Below are 18,281 nucleotides of genomic sequence, written 5' to 3' on the forward strand. Positions count from 1 at the left end.
GAAAGAGAAAGAAAATAATGTGAATGAAGGTAAGGAAGTGTGTGAGAGGAAAACAAATATAGACTGAGAAAAAGAGAAACCTAACCTTGTTTTCTGAACTCTTACACTCCAGAATCAGGGTCTCTAGTTCTTTAGCCTGAGCCAAAAAAATAAAAAAATTATTTAGGCTAATACTTTTATATTTAATAAAAAAATTTTTTTTAATTATACATGCAAATATATACAAAGCAGAAACACAATCTGAGTAGAAAGAGATCATTAGGTTGGGGACTCACATCTGCAGGACTCTTATCAGCCACAGAGACACAGCTGAGCACAATGGCATCACAGTCGTGTTTAGAGGCCGTCCCGGACTCCCCTACACACTTCAGCAGCTGCCGCACAGACGGGTAATGGCGCTGCCGGACCAGGCGCTGGGCGACCCTTATGTACACTGCCAGTGCCTCCAGCTGGAAGTCCTGCACCACGTGAAAGAAAACCAGAGTGAGACGTGAATGAGACAAGGACTCAAACCATAACAGAAGTGTCAAAAACGCTTACCTGTATTACTCGGTATGCGATGCCAAATCCTTCCTCAATGTTCTTGCCTCCCAGCATCACCTGTGCAAAATGCAGCCAGATTTGATTATACTGTAGTTTGTTTCAATCAGATTTCATCTATAGTCTGTCATTATTCTACACATCTATACTGTTAGATTTATGCCAACCAGTTTTGACTTTTGTATGTACCCCACTTCAAAAGTTTGGGGTCAGTAAGATTTTTTTTCTTAAGGAAACTAACACTATGTTTAAAAAAAAAAAGATTTCTGTCTCAAATAAATGCTGTTAACTACTGTGACCTTTCTATTCAGCAAAGAATCCTGAAATATTTTTTTTCATGGTTTCCACAAAGATATGAACTGTTTTCAACATTGATATTAATAATAAGAAATGTTTCTTGATCATCAGATCAGAATGATTTCTGAAGGATCATGTAACAATGAAGACTGGAGATAATAATGTATAAAATTCCGCTTTGCTTCACAGGAATAAATTACATTTTAAAATGTCAAATATTTCACAACAAAAAAATCTTACCGACCCCAAACTTTTAAAAGGTAGTGTATATATTTTCCACAGACTGGATCTTGTAACATGCGTGTAAACAGCAAAAACATCTGAATTTTGGGAATCTGATTATCTGATACATTATATCTCAGCATGAAAAATAATCAAATCATGCAAATATAAAATACAGCACTTTAAGCATGATGTGCATTTTATGTTAGGAAATAGGCTAATTTTCCAGTTAATGTATATAACACTGCTTCTAAAGTTAATGCAGTTAACCACATGCATACAGTATCTCTTTCCCTACAAAAGGCATTATGCACACACTCTTAGTCTTGCATGATTCAAAACAAGCAATCATCTCAAACTGAAATGTGTGAAATCCATTCATGGAAATACTTACAGTTAAACACTTACAAACAGAATATACACACATAATACAGACCAGAAAAGAGCAAAAAATATTGATTTATTTTAATAAACTTATTGAATCTTTTTCACTTATTTTCATTTGAATAGATATGCACCATTACCTCTTTTCACTCAGAAGTATTCTTATCTTATAAATGAAGATGTGAAGAACTCTCTTAAATGCAACCTACAAAATGAAGGTGTGCTTTACCACAGAACATTTACTGTTGTTCTGAGAATTTTCATGGGTGAAATCCAGTCATTTCAATAGGAATCCACACGATTGAGAAGTTCTTTTACCACACAGATTTCACAATGATTTCCATTTGGTCACAAGGATTTGGCGTGTTGACAAGCAGAAAGAATTCTGTGTGAGCAGGATTCACACATCGCTACACTACTGATATTAGACAATGCACCTTTCTTGCCTTTAAAAGTTTTCCGAAATTTCACTCATGTAACCGCACCATTAGAAACAGAGATATGGAAGGGGACGCAACAATAAGGACTAAACTGTGTGTACAGAAGAGCGTGTTTTCCTAGCTCACCTTGCAGGCCACGTCCACCTTCATAGGGCTGTTTCCAAACAGAGTGGGTGGGCCACTGTTCCCTGTGGGGGCGGGGCCTACAGCTGTCTTGGATGGTGAACTTTCACAGCGGTGTAAGAAGCGGGTCACTTCCAACTGCAGCTCGATTGTGTGTACGTGTCTGCAACATACCACAGCCAAAATAATGAGGAACTGTATTTCAGTATCTGACTATGTTATACATAATGAAAATAAATAGTATTTAATTACATTACTGTGTATAGTACAGTACTGTTTAATTTCCCCCTTTTATTACCTTGAGACATCAGTGGAGCTCATTTTCTTCCTGAAAGAGGAGCTGTGTGACTTCCTCCGGCTCTGTTGTTCCTGTAGGTAAGTTCTCAGGTGCTCTTTGGCTCGGATCAGCCAGCGCTGCTGTTCTCCCAGCTGCAGGTAGGATTGAGCACCGTGAGAAAAGAAGCGAATGCACGTCATAGCGGCACGGACATGATCCTACAAAGAGACGGAAGGAGAAATTTAATAACAGCATGCTGATGAAGACCTTACAGAGAGAGAGAGAGAATGTGTTGGTACCATCATGAACTGTTGGAGTTGGTACAGAGAGTGGTAGTGTCCCCTGCGCTGCAGTGACTGACAGGCTGAAAGAAGGTAACAGCCCCAAGTCTCCAGTGTGGGGTCCAGAGTTTCTAACAGACTCTGCAAAGTCCCCAACCGCCCACGTTCAAGACAGGGCTGAAAGACGCCCTCCAGAAACACATCCTCTGTACACTTCTAGAAACAGACAGACAGAGACAAAGAGAGAGAGAGAAACTTTATAAACATAAACGTACATATTTAGTACCTGTAAAAAGGATTTGGTTTGTTTGGAAGAAAAAAAAAAATTTTGAAAGAATTTTCTTATGCTCACTAAGGCTGCATTTACTTAATCAAAAATACAGTAAAACGTAATATTATGAAATATTATTACAATAAAAAATAACTGTTTTCTATTTTAATAAACTAAAAATATAATTTATTCCTGTGATGTCAAAGCTGAATTTCCAGCATCATTTCTCCAGTCTTCACTGTCACATGATCCTTCGGAAATCATTCTAATAGGCTGATTTGGTGCTCAAAAAACCCCATTTCTTACTGTTATCAATGTTGAAAACAGTTTCTTTATTTACAATTTTGTGGAAACTGTGATGCATTCATTTTTTCTGGATTATTTTATGAATAGAGAATTTTCAAATCTGTATTTATTTGAAATATACATAATAAATGTCTTTATTGTACAATGTTTTCAAATGAATGCATCCTTGCTGAAAAATAAAATACAATAATGCAAAGTGCTCTGTAACTTTGCAGAACCTTGTTTTGTACGTGGGTTAGTGCATCTTTCAGGCAGTCGTGGCGCAGGTAAAAGCTGATGAGGCTCAAGTGTGTGCCGTAGGTGAGCAGGTAAAACAGACACTCCTGATAGTATCCAGACCGCTGAACTCTGCTCTCTGCACCATCTACAGGAGCAGAATCAGAGAGAGCCTCTTCCAGCTCACACAAAGAAGCCAAGATGTCCTCATCCACCGTCTATATCAAACAAAAACAAACAATGTGTTTAGAAACATCCTGTAAGGAAAGTCAAGATGCCCGTCCAGTCTTAAGGGTCTGGGCGTAGCATTACCGTGCTAAGAGTAGGTTTGACGGTGGACTCCAGGTGTTGAACGATCTCCTGCAAAAGTCTCACTCCATTGTTGAGCTGGTTACGATCTACTGGTGGTTTGAGACAACGGGCAAACTTCTCTCTGGCTCCGCTCAGATTTCCAGCCTTCAAAGACGCCATACCCCACGCCTGCCAAACCCCGTTCGGGTCCAGTCCACTCTTAGTCGACACCTGAGCATTATAAACAAAAACAGAATGCAGAAAAACAGCTGAACCCAAAATCAAGACACGCAACTAGATTGGTAATTGTTATTTATTTTGTGCTATTTAAACTTCATTCACTTGTTGGAAAAGACAGGCATGAAAAATCTGCTTTTGTGTGCCACTGAGGCAAAGACATCATGAGTGTGAGTTTGTCATTGATTGAACTATTACTTTGAATCTTGAGTGAATAGTCTCACCTCCACAGCCAGCTGGTAGTACTCGGCCTCTAGAAGCTGGTTGCGCAGGCGCGTCACTGCAGTCGCTTCCCGAATATCGTCCAGAGATGGAATATATTTGTAGTTTGCACTGACCAGGATCTTCAACACATCCACCTTACTGATGTAGCTATGAATGAAGAGAGAAGAATTAATTAAAGACAAGTGAAATAAAGATACATAAGTCAAGTCAAGTCAAGTCAAGTATATTTGTATAGCGCTTTTCACAATACAGATTGTATCAAAGCAGCTTCACAGTATTAAATTAAAATAATACAAGTATTACACAACATCTGTCAGCAGACGTGCATCCACCTCAGGACATAACCATTCAAAAGTTTGAGGTCAGTAAAAGTAAAAACAAAATTCATACAAAATAAGGATGCATTAAATCATCCGGATCCAATTTTTTTTGTATTAATACATTTATAAGGTTTTGTAAAATGATTTCGCTTTAAAATAAATGCTGTTCATTCCAACTTCCCATTCATTAAAAAAGTATTAGCGTTTCCACAAAAAATGTAAAAAGCACAACATTTTAAATGCATGTTTTCAACATTGATAATAATAATAAATGTATAAGTAATGTTTCTTGAGCACCAAATCAGTACATTAGAACGATTTCTGAAGGATCATGTGACACTAAGGGCTGGACAAAATGCTGCTGAAAATCCAGCTTTGCCATCACAGGAATACATTTTAAAAATTTAAAAATATATTAAAATAGAAAATAGTTATTTTAAATATATTTCACAATTTTTACTGTATTTTGGATCAAATAAATGCAGCCTGGTTGAGCAAAAAGAGACTTTTTATAAATTTGATTCTGCCTCACTCTTACAGTTTATGCTTTTAAAATTAAACAGATATTACATTTGGATTACACAAGTAAAGGTGTGTGTGTCTTACCTGTCGCAGAGTGCCGGCTCTTGGGTGCATCCTGCGTTTACAAACATCAGTTTGGCACTAAACAGCAGCTGCCGCATCACATCTGTCAGCAGACGCGCATCCACCTCAGGATTGGTCAGTTTGCGCGAGAGTAGGCGGCATTGGCCAATAAGCTGCTCCCCGCAGGCTGCGTGATCACTGTGTAGCGTCAGTATAGCGACACACAGGGATGCGCTGGGTGCCTTCAACACACAAAGTGTCCATTGTTAAGAAATGTAAATGAAAATACAAAGATTTATTTTACTATCGTTTCTTAAAAAACAACCAATTGTTCAGCTCCAGTGTGAATAGAAAATCACACCTGTTCATAGTAGAACTCGCTCTTCAGCTGCTGGTTCTCTGCTGGGTTTGGACTCAGGCGATACTGCTTTCGTGGAACCTCAGGCAGACTGAGAACCCCATTCAGGACGCCGTCAATGGATGCAGGGCTGCCAGCTACTAAGAAAAGTTTAGTTTATAATCTTGTAATCATCATCTGAATAAAGGCATCAACATTTTGCCATTCAACCAGAAGAAATGTATGTAAAACTCATTATTTGTGTGTATGACAAGTGTACCTTCCCCCTGATCAAGCTCCTCATCTGAGCTGCAATAGACACAACATAAGAGAAAAGGTTTGTGGTCAGTAAGAATATTTTTAATGTTTTTGAAAGAAATCTCTTATGCTCAGCTCACCATGGTTGCATTTACTTGATCAAAAATACAGTGAAATATTGGGAAATATTTGTACAATTTTAAATAATAGATTTTTCTTTTTTAAATAAATAACTAACTCAAACCCTAACACTTAAACCTAGCCTAACAGTCTACTAAAAATCTACTACAGTCTACTAATACTGAGAGATAGTTGGCATGTAGCTGCAAAGTTACTTATAGTTGGATATACTTATAGGATATATATCAGAGTATGATATACTTATAGTATAGAGTGTCTAAAGTGGACCATCGAAATAAAGTGTAACCAAAAATCTTGTAATGTATTTGTAAAAAATAGAAATGTAACTATTGTCAAATGATGAGCTCATTTAGATAATCCATTTAAAACAATTATTGTTTACACAGACTTTATAATGACTTTTCAGTCTTTTTAAAGGTGACATAAATGCAATCCTATAATTGGAATACTCACTGTTAAATACACATTGTCATATGAACAACCAGTCAGTAACTACACTGATTTAAATAAATCGTAAGATGTACGTGTTTGATTCACTAAAAAGAATCAGCTCATTGAGTCATGCAATTGGGAATCGTACTACTCTTGAACAATCGGTTTTCAGTTGTCCTGTAGCCCTTGTGCACTTCTGAAATGTGCTATAGGCATGTGTGCATCTGTCTTACTCCGTGTGGAAGAAGTTGTAGCATTGGTCACAGACTCTGACAGGCTCTTCAGAGCCCTCTAAAGCCATCTTCCTGCTGGAGCAGGAATGACACACCAGCCTTCCACAGCGTCTGCAGTGATGCCGTCTGTTAAACTGACACAGGATAAGGTTTACGTTAAGACTTAAATTCTTATAGAGACGCCTAACTAACGGAACAGGAAATCACAGCAGGACCTAATCTTATCACATACGCTTATTCACAACCCATCTCACACTGTCTCTCTCACCATGGTGAATCTCTCCCTCTGGCAGACCATACAGATGTGCTGTTTGTGGTCTGGGATCCAGTCCTTGCGGTCAGGTGTTTTCTCCGGAGGGGTGAAAGGTGTGGACAGCTGCCGGATCCTCTTCTCACTGGGACGTCTCTCACTGGAGGGTGTGTGCATGGGTGTGCTGCCTGAAAAATAAGTGTGTGCAAACATGACTTCAAAACTAAACTATGGGGTCATCATAGAATAATGATAACAATAAGCATCTCCAGTGTACTGGATTTAGCAAGTCTGTAATTAGCAAGACTCTTTTGGAGTAAATATTCTTATGAATGTGCTTTCTGTGTGAACGGCCCTTAAAGGAATAGTTCACTTCAAAATGAAAATTCTATCATTTACTCACCCTCAAGTTGTTTCAAACCTGTATGAATTTATTTCTTCTGCTGAACACAAAAGAAGATATTTTGAGGAATGTTGACCAAACGTTGATGTACCCCATTGACTTCCATAGTATTTTTTCCCTACTATGGAAGTCAATGGGGTACATCAACTGTTTGGTTACCAACATTCTTCCAAATATCTTCTTGTGTGTTCAGCAGAAGATTCCAGATTCCATCCAGTTGGAGGATATCAAATGCGTTTGATCTTTTGAGCCGATTTTAGAACACACACTGCATCCGAAATAGAATACTTCCCTATTATACAGTATGCAAAAAAACAGTACACCAACAGAGAAGTATACCAGAATACGTAGTATTCGAAAAACAGTACGCAAAAATAATTACCCAGGTGAACTACAACTAGAAATTTTAAAGTGTGCATTCAATGGACAGTTAGCATCGACTTCTCCAGATTGTAAATCGGGGGAAAAAATCATGTAGTGTTTTCCAGCACTTAGGAACGACTTGAGAGTTTGTTAGTGTGATGCTCAGCTGTTAAGTGCATGATGCCCAGTATAAAATGGTGCCTAAAATCTGTCCCAATTTCATATGGTGTGTATCAGTGATGCGCGGGTCAATGTATAAACAATCCGCACCCGACCGACGTTTTCAACTAACCCGCCCGCAACTCGGACCGCAAAAAAAAAGAAGAAAATATTGTACCCGACCCGCTTCCTGGCCCGCATTTTTTAAAAGTAGTAAATGCATAGCAAGAAGTACACATGACAAAGCCAGCACTTTGGTCATCATCTTTCATTATTTCGGCAAATGTCCCCCACACTTTGCTCTTTCTGTTTGTGTATTTGCGGAGCTTCCACTCCCCAGTCTTCACCTTTTCTCTTGCCGCCATCTCTACCTGCAGACTGAGCTCGTGCGTCATCTTCGCGCCAGTTATTCAGCCAATAAAGTGTAGGCCTATGTATTTCATAGAAAATTGCATGTGAGCGGAGTGGAGCGGGAGCGAGCGGGCGGATCTTGGACAGAGCGCAGAGCGGCATTTTTAAAAGGATGGAGCGTCGCCCTATTTCCCGCTCCAATTTCGCTCCGCGCACACCACGATTCTGAAGCTTGCTCAGTCAAGCCTGACTCAGTCTACTGTTGATGACTGCAAGATGGATTCTATTTTCAGTCAAAACTCGGCTCAATAATGGAGTTCAAAAAGTAGGCTACTTCAAAAAGGAAAATAAGAAGTCATACAGGTGTACTATAATATAAAACTAACTATAATGTGGTAGAAGAAAACGAATGTGGAGACATCATTTCAGTCAGTAAAGATTCATTTTGGAATCTAAAAAGACATCTCTCGAAAACATGCAGTGTGCTATGTGAACACGCTGGGAAGAAAGCAAAACGTTAGCAAATTGAATAGGCCTACGGTAACTTGTAACAAAGTGTAAATTAAATATAGCGTAATATTCAAACAATTGATACAAGCCCATTTAAATTTTAATCCTGCGCGCTGCGCAAAAGTTCAGTTATAAGAATGTTGGCCTAATAGTTAATTTAGCCTACTTTTAAACTTTTTTTTTTTTTACTTTTTTACGTTTCTTATAAAACGTTTATGTATATTTTTTTATATTTTTGTTTATATACATTTTATTTATATTATTAGGCCCATTTATTCGTTATATTTTACAACAGTTTGTGTGTACAATGGATATACGCCCATTTCAATTTTAATCGTGCGCGTTGCGCAAAAGTTAACTTATCAAAATTCTGGCCTAATAGTAAATTTACTTTTAAAATTTTTATGTAGGCTATATTTTTGTTTATATAATTGTTATTTATATTATTAGGCCCATTTATTCGTTTAATTTTACAGGACTTTGTGTAGGCTATATTCCTTCTTACATAGGCCTAATTTTTTATTTGAAATAAAACATTTCTATTTGAAAAATGTTGTTGTTGCTCATTAGTTCTTTAGGAGGTAAGGCTGTGGTCTAAGCTAACAGTGATATAGGCTACATGTAGATTTTTTTTCCTTTTTTGGAGCGAGCGAGCGGGGGGCGATTTGAGTGGAGCGGCCTGATGTAGCTTTGAGCGGGGGAGCGGAGGGGTGGACAGTTCCATGAGCGATGAGCGGAGATTCTCACCGCTCCACTCCGCTCATATGCTCTCTAGTACTATATAAATTACAAAGGTTTAATTGGCATCTTTATTTCAAACGACCCGACCGACCGCGACCCGAATATCATTAAAAATATTTGTGGATGACTCGTAACCGCGGGTGACCGCGGGTGACCGCAGGCACCCGCTCATTTCGGATCAACCCGCGCATCACTGGTGTGTATGTATTCCAGCCTTTAATGCCACATACTGAACTATTTTACTATTACCAGTAATTAAAAGCTAGATGTCCCCCCAGTGCTGTTACATGCTAAATGGGGTGTGGCTGAGAAAGAAAAGGTGTGGTCAATGAAAGAGGTGTGGCTTATACCTGTTGATGGAGGAGGGGTGTGGCTTGGAGAAGATGGGCAGCTCTCCTGGGCTGGACACTGCAGAAATGCATCCTGCAGACTAATGACAGAATCTGAGACAGAAGAAGAGAGGTGCAATGCTTTATACAATGATCTCAAATCTCTAATAACACAAAGAATGGACATAAATGTTTGTTTTCAGCTAGCAATATAGCAATGAATTGATCCATTGCGCCAACTCACCAGAACGCGACCACTCTCTGGGTGCATAAGGAAAATCAAGAGCCTTCCTGGCATAATCTGCCAGTAGGGTGTCAATGTCTTGGTTTGTGATGCCAGCGTCCTGAGCCGGAAGAAGGCTCCGTAGAGTGCTGATGGCAATGGTGGCCCAGTCTACCTTCAGATTCATCAGTAGCTGCTCCAGCATGAGAAGCGGATCAGACAGCAGGGAAAAATAATCCTGACGAGATGCTTGCGGCAGAGTCAGTAGAACCTGTGACAGGTACGTATTATTGTGTCGAGAGTATTTCTTTTGGTAACTGAATCTGTGTTATTTGATTATTTCAAACATTGTTACCTTTGAGCCAAGGTGCAGGGCATGGATGTGGCGTCTCCGAGCAAGAGTCATCTGACTCTGGAAGTGTAGGGTGAGGTAATCTGACAGGAAATGACAAGCAGCCAATCCAGGTCTTCGATCGAGGGCTCGCTCACTAACCTCCAAACCCATCGAATCAGAAAGAGCTTCCAAAAGCTGGGTACAGAGAGAGTCTTTTTTCTATCTATTTTGTTTGGACTAGGCTTTACAAAGCAAATCACGGAGTCAAATTGCATTTAGCTGCAAAATATTCAACTTCACAGACAATTTCATATCTATTCATATGGAATATACACTACCGTTCAAAAGTTCCGTTTTTTTTTTGTAAAGAAAGTTATACTTTTATTCAGCAAGGATGCATTGAATTGATCTTAAGTGACCGTAAAGACATTTAAATTATAATGTAATAAAATATTTCCATTTCAAATAGATGCTGTTCTTTTGGACTTTGTATTCATCAAAGAATCCTGAAAAAAAATGCATTACAGTTTCAACTAAAATATTAAGCAGCATGTTGAAACTGTTTAAACATTGATAATAAGAAATGTTTCTTGAGGACCAAATCATGTAACACTGTAAATTCAGCTTTGCCATCACAGGAATAAATTACATTTTAAAAATATATTAAAATAGAAAACAGTTACATTAATAATATTTAATATATTCCTGTTTTACTGTATTTTTTATCAAATAAATGCAGCCTTGATGTGCATAAGAGACTGCTTTTAAAAAACATTAAAAAAGCCAACAGACCCCACATTTTTGAATGGTAGTGTTCAGTATATGCTTTCATGTGATTCATATGGAAGGCCCAATTTGGGTCCAAGTCTTTTATCCAGTTTTAACTAAGTTTTTCAACTTAATACAGATGTAGGGTATTCATATGTTTCTATACAAAAATTGAAGCCAAGAGAAATCATAAAATATACATACCTGAAAAGCATCTTCTGTGTAATTCTGTTCTAGGAGGAATAGCAGGTGTTCGGTCTGTAGCTGCATTCGAGACTGATCAGAAACTGAATACAGCTGCACCCACTGGCCACACAACTCAAACTCCTGAGAACACACAAACTGATCATTCGTATTATAGGCCTTTTTTACTAGAATCGGAAATGATGTCACTGCACAGGGTACAAGTTAGTTCCACTCTGGGTCTGCACCTATTATATTAGCATGCTATTATCTAAATAACACTTTTGATATAAAGAGCTGCAGATATTCAGTAGGGACACTGTATCTTACAAGGAAGCATAACAGGTTACTGAAAACCGTAACCTCCTCCATTTCACACAAAATGACTTGATTGTTACCCAAATTCACTCTAATCTCCTGTTTTATACTCTAGAAAGCATTTTGGTCTTATGTAAACAGCTGCAGACATACAGCAGGGTCAACTAAAGTTCAAATTTCATAACCTCTTTTATGCTTCCTTGTTGAATTCATTGACCAGATTCGAAAAGTTTTCACACAGAGTACAACTATGCAGTCACACCAAAAACACACATAGAATGACATAAATTACTTAATATTAGTGCCACCATTTAGAATTAAACAAACTAGCATTTGTGATGGCCTGGAGGCGACTCAAAATATAGTAAGTGATATAGATATATAATATAGTGAATATAGTCCTGGGTCTTCGTCACAGTTGTGGCATTTTCAGCACCACAGTTCAAACATTTTCTAAATATTTAATTCGAACAAAGACACCCAAATTATACTTGTTAGGCTCGGCCAATTGTTGTTATTGGAAATAAGTTTACTCTGCAAGCACCAATCTGGAAGCCAGAAACACAAAACTGTGGAAAAGACTAATTAATCTCCATGTATTGTTGGTACAGTCGAGTCAATATACTACAATGTAAACATAATTTAGATGCAACCAGGCATCTCAGTCGTAGCTCTGAGTGATGCCCAAATCAAAGATTGTTTTATTTGAATGGTTCTATAATCTCACCCTGGCCTCCAGCATCAAACTGAAGACAGATTCAGGATTCTTTGTAGACTTCTCCCTCAACTCCTGCCAGGTCTCACACAGCAACGGTAGCTCCAAACTCAGCATCTAAACAACAAAACGATGTCGTCAGACAACTTCTAAAATATGGCCATTACAGTTATGTGCATAAACTTGCACTGATTGCAATCTGAAAATAAATCAGTAATTTAAGCTTCTGTCTGGAGCTTATAAACCCAGACAGAAGATGACATGGTGTAACAGTTTTTTCTTGTTGACATGCTGACATGTTTTTTGCACATCAAAGTGTCAAAGTTTTTCTTTAGTCATGGGTGGCAACCTAAAATACAAGCAAACTGCTAAACAGAGAATTCCTTTTGCCACAAGAGTAAATAAGGTTTCAGTAGAGAATTGCGGTGTCAGACTGACCCGCTGGTACATGTCCAGCTCCTGTTTCCTCTGCTGAAGCTGCTCTCGGAGAGGATCCTGGGTGTTCTGGTCACTGAGACAGAATTGCAGCAACTCTAAACAGTGTTGTAAAGGCCATCGGTCCAAACCCTGCAGAACCACACGTCCACGCAGCTCCCAGTCCCTTACACGAAACAACTGCTCCACACCGCTGCTTTCTTTACAAAAAGACATAGTTACCTGTTAAACTTCCTCTTTTATAGTCTTGCCGAAGACTATCTGAAATTTTTTTTGTATTATTTATGGGACAATGCCCGCCAGAAATATATTTTCAGGGGCATTTTGTACCTTCAAGGAATATTTTTAACACAACATAACTGTCAGATACTGAATCAACTGATTTAAATGAATTCTCAATCTGAACAATTACCTACGAAATAAAAGATGTTGAAAATAATGCGCGTGATATCATAACAATCAAGGTGTTATCACTGTTTCTGTTGAGACATTTTTTATTTTTCCCTAATCAAAAGACACTTTTTATTAGCTGCAAATTTAAAGTATATTTTCCAAAGGTATTTTATAGATCTTATTGTGAAAAATTCATCTGTGCAAATGTTCACTTTTTTTACACCTCGTAGTATTTAATCAAAATGTCAAAACTGAAAAAAAGACTTCTCTCTGGTAATGTATGCAGGCCTTCTCCTATCATTTAGTCCTCGCTCTATAGATTTTCTTTTTTGATAATCCATTTACATCGCAATATGGATGAAAAGATGTCCCTACTTCAGTTTTATTGCGACTTTAACAACACCCACCTAAAAGATATTGAATAAAGACAATGCAGACAAAAAGAATAAAGATACCTTGCAGTTGCAGGTCACAAAAATGTCACAAAACCCAGAAGAATAGAATAGACTAGGCATTTTTTGCCTTGAAATTTTACATACAGTATCTGAGGTATTTTGTTACATTTAATCCCAGATTCTGTTGCAGGTACTGTAAATCTGAGAGGAATCTTACCTTGCAGAGCAGTGCATGCCAGTAGTTTGTCCCGGAGGGCCCCCTCCTGGCTGCAGGGTTGTGCATAAAGCTCTAGGAGCTCTAGGGCTCTGTTCAGATCACCAACATTTAGGGATTGCTGGAATGCTTCAGCAGCCATTGCTTGCGCTGCATTGCCCTGCAGGCCAGAAAACAGCATTCCCACCACGGGCTTCCCACAGAGAGCCAGCCCAAGACCTTCTTCTGCTTCCAACGAGACCCCCAGAACTGGCTCAGCCATGGACCGGAGGTACATTCTCAGGATAGGGAAGTTTTTTAGCAGGGCTTCCCCTTCTCTTGCGATCTGGTCTCCGTCCAAAACTGCTTCTTTACGTCCAGATGCGCGAAAATATGAAGGCAAGCCTGACCAGCCAGAGGAAGTTGCCCGGATCACGCCACCCCGACTGGCGCTGAGGCAGGCCAGCGCGGCAACAAGTGGGGAACGGGACTTCAGAAAAGACAGCGCAGATGGAGTGAGGAGAAAAGAAGAAGGAGGACATGAAGATGGTGAGGGCGGAGAGGTGGAGAGGATTGTGGATGTAGCAGATGTGTCCTCCAGTGAGACCTCAGACTCAGAGCTAGGGTCAGAGGATGTAGCAAGGTCAGAGAGGTCAAGGGAAGGGGCGCACTCCTGAGCGTGCTGCTGGAAAATTGAGGCAATGCTGGCCGGGCAGAACGCCCCGCCGTTGAACCCTGCAATCCTCGGTTGCCCCTGAGAAAAGGTCATAGCCCTAGAATCCCAGAGAGGAAGAGTTTCACAGCAGCGCTGAACTATAACCTGTTGCACACTCAAACGCAACTGCTCCTGCTGCAAGAGAGAAAGAACCCTGCAAAGAGAAAAGAATGTGACTGATGATAAATATTTGTACATTTGTAAAGTCCAGCACTTTCAGGAAAGACAGATCCTTCATTACCTGTCAGGTGACACCTGTCTGTCGAACAGAAGGAGAGAGAGGAGCTGGGTAGGCGACTGAAGCAATAGTAAAAGAGGATTTCCCAATTTCACCTCCATGGATTGATCTGAGATCAGATCACAAATATCAGACTCAGAGCTCATAATACTTTACAGACATTACTTTTTAATAATTCTGTTTATTAGAATGTTTGGTCTTACCCTCTGACCATAAACTGCGCACCAGTACTGAAGCCAACACGTTGACGTAATCAAGGAAGTTGCGTATGTAATCTGGTCTGCCAGGGGCGCTGTCAGGCTCAAACGGGCAGAGCTGGTCCAGATATTGCAGGAGTTGTTTCATAGCAGTTCGTACCGGGTGGGAATCAAGTTCAGACTGCTTGAGACCAGCCTGTTCGGCCAGCGCTGTCAGGAGAGAGCTCCCCGCCAGAGCGTCTACTACACGGGAACAAAAGATGACAAAATGAATAAATTAAATTCAAAGGGGACACGCCATAGAAAACGATGAATTAAAAAGCCCATCCCATTTACTGAAAATAAGCTGCAAAACATCAACATTTTTGAGTCAATGTAAATCTATGCCAGGGTTTTCAGTGTGCCATAAAGTTTCAGGGCATGCTGAAACAAGCACAAAAACAATGGCTAGCTCACTTTGCTAGTACCTGAGGTGTTGGTGGCAGAGGTCAGGGTTTGAAGCGTGACCTCTAAACGCTGATTCAGGTTTAGACGAGAGGCGATACTCTCTTCTGTTAATGTTAAATGACACGACAGCAGCACTTCCTGGGCACTACAGCCAAAGGGGCAGTAAACAGCATTCTCCTCTCCATTACAATCTAGAGAGAGTAAGATGTTAAAATAAAGATGTTATATAAGGAATAACTAAAAAATATGTATGTGCGCATGAGTGTGAATACTTCAGACCTGTTTTACTTGTGCCTTTGCTGACGGAGGTTCTGTTAAGGACCTTGCTGATTTGTTGCAGTACTGAAGGGAAGCCTCTAATACCGTTGGCGTGAGGAACCTTTGCATCAACTCGTACACCTGCAGTAGGAAAAATATATGTAAAATAAGTCAGGGCTCAGCAATAAGGATGGCCCAAATAAAGCTGATTGATGTAATCTCACCTCTAGCCTCCAGAAAGATGTTGAGTCTTCTCTCTGCAGTCTCAAGCAGCTGCCGTGAAGTTTTCCACAGTTGGCAGTGACAGCAGGCGAGGTCAAAGGCCGCCATAGCTGCAGGGCTAAACTCTTCCACCAGGGGTCGTACGAGGTCAGGGGAGTCTATAGAGCACTGGGACAGCCAGTAGCTGTCCTCTAGACAGGGTATCGGCCGGCTTGGGGTACTAAGCAAACGTTCAGCCACATCAGAAATGGAATAAAAAGCCATGCCTGAGGAAAGAAAAATAACAAGGGGGTCTACAGACATCCTTAATTCACAATAACATGGCCCATTTTATTCTTTAGAAATTATAGCGTTATAGCAAAATAGAAGTCTGTGGTATTTTCTCTTTAGATTCATAAGTGTAAGTGTGTGTGTGTGTGTGTGTGTGTGTAATACCTGCAGCTGCTGCGCTCCCAATACTCTTAAGTGTGAATCTGCTGCTGCTGCCCATTCTGGTCCTGCCCACTGGAGCAACAACCACTGTGCTTATACCCTCTGAAGACGAGGACGATGAAGAAAGTGACTGGCTCTCTATCTTCTGTTCCACCTGAGCCAGCTCGTTCAGAACCTCCCGGTACCGGTCCATAAAGACCAGTTCACCTGCACACTCAGAGTTCTCCAAACCATACATCGCAATCACCTAATAAACAAACATACACAAGGCATTTAAAAAGCCCAAAAACATGGATCTGAACTAACACTGACTAATGAGCAGGCCCACACAGAATAAGAATAAATATTTTTAACATATTTACAATGTCAATAGACAGTGACTTCAACATAATTGGAATGACATCATTAGTTAGTTAATCCTTTATTGTCTCACTTAGGAGAATTTTTTCTTGGTCAATCGAGAGAGCAGGTCAACACACAACAATCCACCATGCAGTCACACTTCATCCATACAACCCAAAACATAACATTTCCAAATGACATTTACAATTCTAATACACTATATACCTAACACCTAAGACATTACACAATAGCCAACACATTCCACATCATCTAACCTCACCCACACACACCAATAATTACTTATTGTTCAATAATTTAATTGATAATGGAATTAGAGAGAATTTATACCTATTCAACTTACAGGTCGGTACCCTATATCTCCTGCCCGAGGGCATCAGCTCATACTCCTTATAAAGAATATGGCTTGGATCGCCAATCATTTTAAGGCTCTGCTTCTTTACAGACCTCTCAAAAATCTCACCATCATCTATGACATCATATCTCACCTGTTGGGCCTCTATGTTGTTGCCTCTGCGTATGCATGCGATGAGGAGAGACTCGGGAGGGGAGAGCATCGCAGGAACCAGCCAGCTATGAGGTCCACCACACGGACACGCTTCACTTCCACGCCAAGCGGCTCCAACACACACACCACCGTCTGCAAGGCAGCATGACCAATTATCAACATTAGTATTTAGCCATGATTTGGTAAGGAAGCTTTTGTAGGTGTGTGTGTGTGTGTGTGTGTGTGTGTGTGTGCTGACCTGAGGTGCTGGTGCTGACCTCCCCGTTCTGTCGTTCAGATGAGACGGGACGTTCAGAGCGATGCCGGTGGTTTTTTCTCCTCCTCCGTACGCCTGAACTGCTGCTGCCACTACCCTCGCGTTTCAGAGGAAGTGCCGGACTGGGGAGTGGAGATGGGAGGTACAAGCCATCTATAAAACACAACACACACAGACGTGAATACAAAGACTACTGTTCAAATGTTGTTGTTTTTTTATGTTTTTGACAGAAATCATTCTAATATGCTGATTTTGCTGCACAAAAAACATCATCATCAATGTTGAAAACACTTGTGCTGCTTAATACTGATACATTAATCATTATACATGTTTTCATGATTCTTCAAAAGTTCAAATGAACAGCATTTATTTGAAACAGAAATCTTTTTTTGTAACATTATAAATGTCTTTACTGTCACTTTTGATTCAAATAAACACACAGTAAGAATGTCAAAATCCTATATAAAACTGCTCACCATTCCCATTGCCATTGTTACTAGTAACAATCTGCAGTCTCCATTGGGCCTCTGCTGTGTATTTAGACAATCTCTGTAACCGGGCGCTGAATGTTTCCGCAGTAACAGAACATCCCAGACTCTCTGCCAACTCCACATCGGCCGCAAGCGCCCTGCCATCCTCCTGCCCGACCCCACACACACCCTCCAAGCCCTCCCTCACCAGCCGTAGAATCCGCTCCATCACACTCAAATCCACCAGAAACCCCCGACACCCTGATGTCAGGTGGCCCAGTTCAGGGTTTATCTGATCAGACTCTCCATCCTGGACCTCTTCCTTCAATCCCTCCATCTTTCCAACATTTTCTACTTTTAAGATGCTCTCAGCCATACTCACACCTTTGGTACTGTCTGATTTTATTCTCTCTGTGTCTGGTTGGGCTTCTGGGCCAGTGCTAGACTGATCTTGTGGGCTGAAGTCAGTGTCAGACAGGAAGAGGAGGGAGAAAATGTTCTCCAAGAGCTCCAAACGGAATAATGCCGGAACAGCTTCTAGGTACAGCTGACATTCTGATAGGTAGTGCTGTAACAAATCGGAGCATCCTGGGAAGAGTAAGAAATTAAAGGGAAGAGCCAGGATGAAACATCACATTTTTTTTGTCCATTTTCTTATAAAAACTAAACAGAAAAAAAGAAGTTATTTTGCAAAAAGTG

At 40.1% G+C, this 18,281-nt stretch overlaps 1 protein-coding gene across 2 annotated transcripts in view; it reads right to left on the reverse strand.

The window, feature by feature from the left end:
- Positions 1-18,281, reverse strand: part of zfyve26 (zinc finger, FYVE domain containing 26) — a 31,605-nt gene that overhangs the window by 1,507 nt on the left and 11,817 nt on the right. The window contains exons 11-40 of one of the 2 annotated variants that reach the window (XM_082154949.1): positions 17,589-18,170; positions 17,095-17,265; positions 16,837-16,988; positions 15,992-16,235; positions 15,559-15,822; positions 15,356-15,475; positions 15,097-15,267; positions 14,636-14,872; positions 14,436-14,541; positions 13,504-14,348; positions 12,502-12,698; positions 12,076-12,180; positions 11,052-11,174; positions 10,101-10,274; positions 9,767-10,016; positions 9,544-9,636; positions 6,685-6,854; positions 6,417-6,550; positions 5,633-5,661; positions 5,377-5,510; positions 5,037-5,257; positions 4,110-4,257; positions 3,670-3,879; positions 3,360-3,575; positions 2,583-2,780; positions 2,305-2,501; positions 2,010-2,169; positions 541-600; positions 276-458; positions 86-136 (exon numbers count right to left, since the gene is read on the reverse strand). In XM_082154949.1, coding sequence (XP_082011075.1) covers positions 86-136; positions 276-458; positions 541-600; positions 2,010-2,169; positions 2,305-2,501; positions 2,583-2,780; positions 3,360-3,575; positions 3,670-3,879; positions 4,110-4,257; positions 5,037-5,257; positions 5,377-5,510; positions 5,633-5,661; positions 6,417-6,550; positions 6,685-6,854; positions 9,544-9,636; positions 9,767-10,016; positions 10,101-10,274; positions 11,052-11,174; positions 12,076-12,180; positions 12,502-12,698; positions 13,504-14,348; positions 14,436-14,541; positions 14,636-14,872; positions 15,097-15,267; positions 15,356-15,475; positions 15,559-15,822; positions 15,992-16,235; positions 16,837-16,988; positions 17,095-17,265; positions 17,589-18,170 — 5,945 coding nt within the window. Of the gene's footprint in view, positions 1-85; positions 137-275; positions 459-540; positions 601-2,009; positions 2,170-2,304; positions 2,502-2,582; positions 2,781-3,359; positions 3,576-3,669; positions 3,880-4,109; positions 4,258-5,036; positions 5,258-5,376; positions 5,514-5,632; positions 5,662-6,416; positions 6,551-6,684; positions 6,855-9,543; positions 9,637-9,766; positions 10,017-10,100; positions 10,275-11,051; positions 11,175-12,075; positions 12,181-12,501; positions 12,699-13,503; positions 14,349-14,435; positions 14,542-14,635; positions 14,873-15,096; positions 15,268-15,355; positions 15,476-15,558; positions 15,823-15,991; positions 16,236-16,836; positions 16,989-17,094; positions 17,266-17,588; positions 18,171-18,281 lie in introns of both variants that reach the window. The other variant, XM_082154948.1, reaches the window with a different exon arrangement.

This window comes from Leuciscus leuciscus (genome assembly GCF_965113295.1).
Source record: "Leuciscus leuciscus genome assembly, chromosome: 22".
Lineage (NCBI taxonomy): Eukaryota > Metazoa > Chordata > Actinopteri > Cypriniformes > Leuciscidae > Leuciscus > Leuciscus leuciscus.